This window comes from Centruroides sculpturatus, unplaced genomic scaffold, assembly GCF_000671375.1.
Source record: "Centruroides sculpturatus isolate CEXI.00-Female unplaced genomic scaffold, Cexi_2.0 scaffold649, whole genome shotgun sequence".
Taxonomy (NCBI): domain Eukaryota; kingdom Metazoa; phylum Arthropoda; class Arachnida; order Scorpiones; family Buthidae; genus Centruroides; species Centruroides sculpturatus.
Window position 1 is genome coordinate 36,990 of NW_019385064.1, and position 10,043 is coordinate 47,032.

Sequence of the window (10,043 nt, forward strand, 5' to 3'; positions counted from 1 at the left end):
TTTAGAGTAAAATACAGACCAGGATCACAACTTGTGTTGGCTGATGCCCTTTCTCGAGCTAGCTATGTGGACAAGAATTTTGATGTGATGGAATCTGATGTTGAAGCTCAAGTTAACCTTATCAATTACTGTAGCATTACTCCAAAGAAATTTGAAAAACTTCGGCATGAAACAAAAAGAGATAAAGAGTTACAGTCACTGATTAATATAATAAAGGAAGGTTGGCCAGAACAGAAAAACATGATAGATCCACTAGTCAAACCATATTGGAAGTTTCGTGAAGACCTGAGTGAGGTGAGAGGCATAGTATGTAAAGGTGAACAAATAGTTATTCCCAAGAGCATGAGAGCAGAGACAATTGATAGACTACATTATAATCACATGGGAATCAGTAAAACATTATGGAGAGCAAAAGAACATGTCTTTTGGCCGTTCATGGAAAAAGAAATAATTGATGTTGTCAGGAACTGTCCAGCATGTCTAAAGTATCAAAATTCAAATCCGAAAGAAACGCTTATTAACAGAGAACTGTCCACAAGACCGTGGGAAATTGTCACAACTGATATCTGTCATTTATTTGGTAAAGACTATCTACTAGTAGTAGATACATTTTCACGATTCCCAGAAGTTTATTGTATGAATCAGAACACCACTCATTCCAGAATAGTTGAAGCTATGAAATCGATATTTTCCAGACATGGCAAGCCAGAAATTATATACTCAGGTAATGATACCCAGTTTGTAAACAAACATTTTCAACAATTTCTAGAACACTGGGAAATAACACATAAGACAAGCTCTCCACGAAACCCTCAGTCTAATGGTTTTATTGAACGGCATGTGCAGACTATCAAAAAATTACTTAAGAAAGCAGTCTATGACTCAAAGGACATTTATCTGACCTTGTTGGAATACAGAAATACACCTTTAGGTCGAGGTATTCCATCCCCAGCACAACTTCTTTATGGTCGTAGGTTGCGAGGGCAAGTGCCCACAAGGAATAATCTCTTGAAACCCAGAATAGTTGTAGACAAATTTAGAAAAAACCATTTGCAAAGACAACAAATACAGAAACACTATTTCGACAGAAATGCTAGAGACCTAACAGCATTAAATCCACATGACCGAGTGATGATCCAAATTGATAAAAGAAACTGGGAGCCTGGTGAAATAATAGAAATAGACAGATATCGACCAAGATCTTATATTGTGCGCATAGACAAAGATGGTAAATACTTCATTTGTAACCGAAGATTTTTAAGGAAGTTCAATGTGAATAGATTTAGAAACATACAGAATCATTCAGGCGAATTGTTGGATCAACCAATTGAGGATGAACAGGCCAGTGAACAAGGGGAAAACATGGATAGCAGTAGAGAGAACTTCAGTGGTAGAGAGGAAAAGGACATGGAGAATGAGCAGTTGGAAAATCAGGAGGTGAGCGGCAATGAGGCTACGGACTTGACAACTCGATCAGGCCGGGTGATCCGTAGGCCATCACGTTTCAAAGACTTTGTGTAAGAAAGGGAGATGTAATGTGTATTGTATTGGAAATGTTAAAATGTAAAATATTAGTGAGTCCGCCAGGTGGTGATTGTTGCTGATGCATCACGGAAACGGTACCTGAGCACACTTTGGTTGTAACTTCGAGACAATAAACATAACAAAAACAGCTACATTATTGTGAATAATTTATTTTGTTGTTCCTGTAGCATATGGTCTTTGTAACATTTCAGTCTTTGAGACTTACAAGGGGACAGCATGACATTGGGGTCACTGATTTTGATCAAACTTGGTGAGGATATATGTCATTTCCAATAACTGACATGTGCCAAGCAGACACCTGTTAGTTACAGTATTAGGGATGACATGTGGAACACTACTCAAGACAAGGCATACTACTCAAAATTAAATGAGAAAATTAAAGTTGAAAACTGCAAATCACTTAAAACCTTCAGAATTTCCCTCATTTATAGAGTGGCATATTTTCAGGATTGTCCAGCATGTCAGTCTATCTGAGAAAGACCACAAAATCAGATATTTCCATATCATAAAAACTGACATGCTGATTTATCCCAGGGGAATGCTGGTATACTGGTTTAAGTGAATTTATACTGTACATTCCCTCTAGAGGGCACATGTAAAAACAAACAAGTTTTTATTCTAAAACTTTGAAACTGTTAGCATTACATCAAAAATTACAATTATATCAATTATATGTTTAATTTATTCATTTTGTCTTTATTTTATTATAATTCAATTTAAAAACACAAAAATTAAATTTAAAAATATTTAATTATAAATATATAACAAATATTAAATTTCAGAAACTCCCAGTAAATTATCTTCACTTATACTGATTAACATCCACTTTGTGTGAAATTTGAGAAAGTGTTATTTTTAAGGTCAGGATAGATGGTCAGTGCAGCCCACACTGATCAACTACTATTACTACTAATGTCAATAAGCTGTTAGTTGTTTATCATCCTGTAAATGAAAACTCTTCCTGATTTTAAGTCGGTCAAATTATGTTATTATTTTATTGTAATTGGAAGAATGCTTCTTTAACATTTAATTAACTACTAGTCTTGTTAGATCTGATTACTTTTATTTGATCAATATCAGTGATCCCAATGTAATGCTCATTAGATGAAATTTTTGTTTGAAAGTGTTTATGTATTTCTGTTGTTCATGTGTTAAAGCCAAATGATTGCTGGATTAAATTGGGCTATATTATTGCTACTATTAATAATTAGGTATTATGTAATTAGGCCTAGAGGTAGGCAATAGGTACTATTTCTTATTATAATTAATAATTATAATTAAATTAATATGTTATTAAAAATTTAGAAGATTCTGGAAGAAAAGAATTGACCTGGAGTAGGACTTGAACCTGCAACTGTTGCTTACTGTATGTTGCCAGTTATGCTACATGGACCTTTGTCCAGGTAACATAACTGGCAACTCACTGACTCTTTGTGGGGTCTAACCCTATGTATTTAGTGAGTGTGTCTTAAAATAATTTGTAAATACATATGTATACACTCATAATTCAAAAAGGATAAGCAGTAGATGAAAGGAGACTATAATCCTACAAATCCATTCAAAATAAATTTTGTTAATTAATATTCTGCATGTGTGTGTGTGTCTACAGTGTCATTGGTCATAACTGTCATATGTTAATGTTTTCATTGGTGAATGTTGTACTGTGTATGTTTTCATGCTGAGGTACTGTCAAAGAGTGTCTGATTTACTATGTGATCTAGCATTTCTGTGTGTTGATGTATCTGTTGCACAACTTGTTTGATATGTTCAAGATTTGTTTGTAGAATAAAGTTGTGTATAATTGTTCTTTTGTGATCAACAACCCTTTGCTCTGTAACAGTGAGATGTGGGTACTTTTTTATGCTATCAAGTCTGTTTTCAGTTTTGTTGTGGTGTAGATATGGATAATAAATTCTTTTGTGTCTTGTTTCCACTTCATCAGATGGTGTAACAGGAACTATTATTTTTCAAAACCTGGAGACATTCCATTTTTTGAAAAATAAGAAGTTTCAGTTACACCAGAAGCAGATTATTGAATGTACTCTAAAATGTTTGTAAATCATCTACTTCACTGCTGGAAAAGTATGCACTGTACAGTACATTCAATTGGTTGAACATTGATATAAGTTTCAGCTTTCAGAAAGTGCAAAATTATATTTATACAGTCAATTTCTTTTTATAAAATATTTTAGAATAAAAATATTTAGGAATATTTTCTATAAAGATGTATGAAGTAATCATTTGCTAATCATTAATTAATGAATGGAAGAGATGATTGGTATTATTGTCAAGTAACAATTAATTCTCAAATAATCAGAGTAATCAGTAAATAACTGTTTCATTGGAAAAACATTACTACTCCTTAAAGTTAAAATTATTACATTAACATTAAAATAATGAATGATATTAATAAAGTTACAACAATAATTCAAGATATTCATGCCAACCCATCCAGTTTTGTCAAAACCATTAGCATTTTGTACCCTTTTTTTCAGTCTGAAATGTTTATTCAAATTGAAAATATTCTGATACAATTCTGATAAATTTTTTAAAATATATATTTTTTAAGGAATAAGCTTTGATTTCATTCATAGCTTATCATATCTTACTGATATTAAATTTATTATCATAGGCCTATCTCTTACTGATTAATTTTCAATACCATCTGCCTGCCTATTTATAAAAGAAATTTTTCATTTTTAAATAAGCAGATTTTTATTACCTTGCCAATTATTTCATATTGTATTGTTAATTAAATTACATTTAAAAAAGTGCTTGACGTATGGAAGTTACCATGACAATAAGTCAATTAATTTAGCAAATAACAGTAGAAAACACACAACCACCAGAAATATTAAAGTCATAATATCAATTTTCTTAGAACAGCATCAGTATAGAACCATCAAAAAATATTTAATTAATTAATTAAATGAATGAATTAAAAAATATAGATGACTATCTTTAAAATATTGTTATATGGAATGTTTAGTAGCAGAGCAGAGTCATTTTACAAGTAGTAAAATAAAAATTTATTCTGAAATATTATTTTGTTCTACTCTCCAAATATCCAAATATTATTTTGTTCTACTCTCCATATTTCAACAGAAAACCTGAAAGTGAATAAAACAATTGTTTGATTTTACCCTTTTACAGGATATTACATATCCTATATTACTAATATAATGCACTTCATCTGAAAAAAATTAGATTCTGATATTATTAACTATTTATTTCAAACTTTGTTTTTACTTTCTTCACAGGAGTGTTAAAAAATAATCAAGTATGGTTTTTTTACTTCTTTCTACTTGTTTTTGTTATTGTGTATTTTCTATAGATTAATTTTAAATGAGATAATCCAAGTTCTTCCAAATTCATCTCATTTATAAAGTTTTCAAACATAACAGCTGACAGTTTAAAGAAATCATGGAAATCAATTATGAGATCCTCTGTTACTTTCCCATATATGTCTGTGTTTTTCCCAAATGCATTGTGTACAATATGCAAAGGGGCAGGGGCATGTTGTTAAGTTTGCAAGTCCAAGTAGTTGTAGTTCTCTTTTTGTTTTATTCAATAATAATTCTGGAAAAAGCAAGATCAAATAGAATATCTAATAACATAAACTGAAGTATGGTCTGACTCACAGATAATTAAAGAAAAAGGAATAAATGTACAGTATTCAAGAAAAATCATGTTAATGAATCTATCCAAAAGGTGCAAAGCTTTAGACCATTTTCCAAAGAAACTTTCAATAACTTCAGATAAGAAAAGTACAGGTATACCTCGCCTTACGTCGGTAATTGGTTCCAGGAGAACGACGTAAGTCGAATTTACTTGTCTCCGAATCTACTTGTCACTAGGCTAAACCATAAATTACCATTCCTGGTTTTGTATTNAGAATTATCCACTAAAAGCATAAAAAAAATATATATAATTTTTCTCTTCAAGTGGATACAACCATTATTTTTATTTGTAAATGCCATCTAGTGACAAAACAACTATATCTATATATAAAACCAGTAATTCTCAAAGTGGGGGTCACAACCCCAGGAGGGTCATGAAAAACATTTGGGGGTCGCAGAAAAATTGATGACAGATCAATTTTTTTTCAAATATTTTATAAATTTACTATGGATTCATGTTTAGAAATAGTAGATTCTTTTTGGCTTAGTGTGAAAGCAGAGTATCCACTATCTCTGAATTGGCAATGGCAGTTCTCTTACCATTTGCAACCACTTATTTATGCAAAATGGTATTTTCAGTAATGACCAACATCAAAACAAAGTAGCGCTCTCGTCTTTGCAACATAGAAATCACTACGAGACCTGCACTGACTGATATTAAACCCAGGTTTAATTTATTGTGCCAAAATAAGCAGGCTCTTAATTTAATTTAATTTAAAATATGTTTAACTTAACTGAGTTTACTAATGTTGAAATATATACATAGAATATTTTGTTCAAAGATGTACAAAAGATAAGTTATTAATTTTTAATGATACTAAAAATAAATCTGCTATTAAAATTATGAGTGTTTCAATGCAATTAAACAAAAGAAATGAACTCCTTCTGAATTTAAATTAATCCCCCCTTCAGGATGTTTTTCTACAAATACCCATTCTTCAGGGAGTCCTTTGAAATTTTTAAGTGCAAGGGGGGTTGCAGACCAAAAACTTTCAGAAACACTGTATAAAACCATGAGAGGATATGTTTTCATGCACATGTTTAAAGAGTAGTTACAGTTGCAAATTTAGTGGGTTTTTTTGGTCTAGTTTAATTTAATCAAAAATGCATGAAAATGTACTAAATTCATTTTATGTTTTTCATTAAAAAACATATATAACCTTTTATTGTTTTCTGGGGTCAAATCTAATGTGTTTTGAAATTCTGAGTTTCATCTATATATATCTCCAGAATTTATTGTTGTTCATTAACATTTTGTGCAGGATTAAGAATTGACTTTTTCATTAAGTTAAGATATGTTTGGTTTATATTGCCTTTCTTTCAATGTAATACCCTTATACCATTACTGTTTATTAAGTTTGCACATTCCTATGTATCAGGATAAGGTAGTTGAAAATGGGAAAAGATAAAGTTGTGTACTGTTCCAACTTTTATAATATCCCAAAAAACGTTTTGAAGTGACAAAGGAAGTCTTTAGTGCAGTATCTGCTTGAAATTCATTGATTACAAGAAGTTGACAATAGAAAATCATTTGAACAGCACCAAGTATCTGCACTTGAAAGCAAACATGAAGAATGACAAGATTCAACCTACTCTCAGTTATAAAGCAGAAAAAGAAAAAATTGAGAGGAAGTGTGGAAAAGTATGGCAAATACTTTTATTTTATGTGGCATCCCTCTTTTTGTGTTCACAAGAGAAAAGATGCAGGAATGAATTATACAAAACATTAAAGCATACTCACAACTGCCATCAGAACCTACTCTGAAGAAGCTATTGCAAGAAATAGGATCTGATAATTTACACAAAAACACATCTTTACACCAAACCAGTTATATTACATATTTTGATTTTATATAATGAAATATTTACTATTATTTAAGGCACTTTGTGTGTGCTGTAACATATTTTAAAAAAATAACTAATTTGTTACTTCTTTAAAGATTTATTTATTTTTACATATGGAATATATGCACTGTATATTACATATCACTTGTCCTTTGGACATGTGCCATGTAGAAAAGATATAAGGACAAAAGGAAAAGATGCTGTTTAGCAGTCACATAGTTTGGATCAGACACTGCTTGTGGATCTATCTTTGCTTCATTTGTTCCCATAGACCCTATTAAAATGGGTAGTCCTACCTGAAGCTTGTGTTCTTGTCAGGACTGCTATATGGTTCATTGGAATTAAGCTCTCATAACTCAATAAAATATAGACTAGCGAGATAAGTAGTTATTACTATTAATATTGTGTTAGTGGAGTGATTGCTACATAGCACATATTTATAAATGTTGGGATAGTCTGTTGACTATCCCAACATTTATAAATATGTGCCATGTTTGCCATGTATTTATAAGTATGTGTGCAAGATGTAAATTTTTTGTACTAGAAATTGTCAGAACCAAGTAGTCTTCCACTGTGTGTTCTTTGTACTGCCATATATGTCTATTTCAACACAGGAGTCTCATGCATGTTTTCTTCTTTCTCTTTGATCCAACTTGTTTCATCTTTGTGTGTGATTGACTTGGACCAAAGAACAGACTTACAGTCTCTGAATTGTTTTTCTGTTGGTGTGCTATTGTGCTTATTGTGTGGTGAGTTTGATATGTAGTTGTTTGTAAAACTGTAATGTGTATTGTATTGGAAATGTTAAAATGTAAAATATTAGTGAGTCCGCCAGGTGGCGATTGTTGCTGATGCATCACGGGAATGGTACCTGAGCACACTTTGGTTGTAACTTCGAGACAATAAACATAACATGGTGCAGTTGACAAACGTTTAGAGAAAGGCAAAAGATTCTCCCGTACTGGATTCGACATGTCCATGTTTCAAAATCTTCCTCCTCCAAAACCGATGTTGGTAGAAGGTGACTTAGGAGCGAATTGGAAAAAATTTAAGAAAAGTTATCTACTTTATTCAACGGCGACCGAACTCACGACGAAGAACAATGAAACTCAAGCCGCCATCTTGCTCCATTGTTTGGGGGAAGAAGCTCTAGAAATTTTTGAAACATTAGAACTTAGTGATGAAGAAGCGAAACAGCTGAATGTAATTCTAGAAAAACTCGAGTTGTATTTTATTCCGAAAAGCAACCAAAGTGTTGAGAGTCACAAGTTCAACACTCGTGTGCAAGGACCGAGCGAAGCCTTTGATGATTTTTTTAGCAGACTTACGTAAGCTATCAATAAATTGTGAGTTTGGGAATTTACGGGATCGACTATTGAGAGATAGAATTGTGAGTGGTATTCGTGATCAGAAGGTAAAGGAACGTCTACTGCGAGAAACGGAGCTATCATTAACAAAGGCAATTGACATATGCAGAGCCGCCGAACAGACAGAGAGTCACATTAAACTCTTGTCGAATCAACCAAAGAATATAGAAGTCAACGTGATAAAAGGAAAATCAAGAGAACGTCTCAATGAATCACGTGATCAGGAAAATAGGTCGAGTGCAGAAACAAAGAACCATCGAACACAGAACAATCGGCGTGGATATCAAAGACCGGAAAATAAGTTCCAAGGAAGACAACGGAATTGCGGGAGATGTGGTTATAGACATAATAAACCGAACTGTCCAGCAATGGGCAAATAGTGTAATAAATGCAAGGAATACAATCATTTTGCGAAAGTGTGTCGAAATAACATGATAAATGTACTGGAAATGGCGCCAGAGAGTACAAACGACTATGTATTGGCGTCACTGGAAAGCAGAGGTAAGAATCTTGATCTAGACTGGTCAGAGACTTTAAGAATTTTAGATTGTCATAAAACTGTTAGTTTTAAGATAGATACTGGTGCACACGTTAATGTAATCCCTGCATATATTTTTGAGACTCTTAATCTAAGAAGACTGCTAAAGAAAACTAATATTACAATTTCAAATTACGGTGGAAATAGATTAAAGGTGCTAGGAGCGTGTGATTTAACAGTACGAACTAAGGATAAAGTTAAGGAACTTTTGAATTTTATAATAGTCAAGACAACTGACCAAGCAGCACCTATTTTAGGACTCGAGAGTATTCAGAAACTAAATTTACTACAGAGAAATCGAAATATCTTAGAAATAAAAATGGAAAGTGACTATTTTACTAAATACAGGAATGTATTTGAAGGCATAGGCAGGATCAAAATAAAACCCTGTGAATTTAAATTAAAGGATGACTACAAGGCTGTGGTAGTTCCTACACGTCGAGTACCATTTAACTTAATGAATCCATTAAAGAAAGAATTAACGAGAATGATAAATGATGGAATCATATGCAGCATAGATGAACCGACCGAGTTTGTAAACCCAATTGTTCTAGTTCGCAAACCTGATGGATCCCTGAGAATATGTTTAGATCCACAGAATTTGAATCACTCAATAATGAGAGAACATTTTGAAATACCGACCTTTGAGGAAATCACAAGGGATATGGCAGGTTCCAAATTTTTCTCTATCCTAGATGCAAACAAGGGATTTTGGCAGATTGAACTGGCAGATAGCTCATCAAAATTAACAACCTTTAGTACACCTTTTGGGAGATATAGATTTCTGCGACTACCCTTTGGATTGACTAATGCTCCTGAGATCTTTCACAAAACGTTTACAGAAATTTTTGCTCATATCGAAGGAGTCAAGATTTACATTGATGATCTTATCATTCATGCAAAGGACTCAGAAGAACATGATAGAATCTTAGAATTGGTTCTGAAGACAGCTGAAGAAAAGGGGATTAGGTTCAATAAGGATAAGTGCAAATTTAAACTAAAGGAAGTCAAATATGTGGGACACATCTTGTCAGAAGATGGTATTAGAATTGATCCAGATAAAGTCGA

General features: G+C 32.5%; 2 protein-coding genes and 1 pseudogene across 3 annotated transcripts in view; 2 read left to right on the forward strand and 1 right to left on the reverse strand.

Moving 5' to 3' along the window:
- LOC111634148 (putative uncharacterized protein DDB_G0289963) overlaps positions 1-10,043 on the reverse strand; it is a 104,463-nt gene that overhangs the window by 29,750 nt on the left and 64,670 nt on the right. The window lies entirely within an intron of this gene.
- LOC111634139 (uncharacterized protein K02A2.6-like) lies at positions 88-1,521 on the forward strand. The gene has a single exon (XM_023378847.1). The coding sequence runs from the start codon at positions 88-90 to the stop codon at positions 1,519-1,521; it is 1,434 nt and encodes a 477-aa protein (XP_023234615.1).
- Positions 7,584-8,939, forward strand: LOC111634149 (annotated as a pseudogene).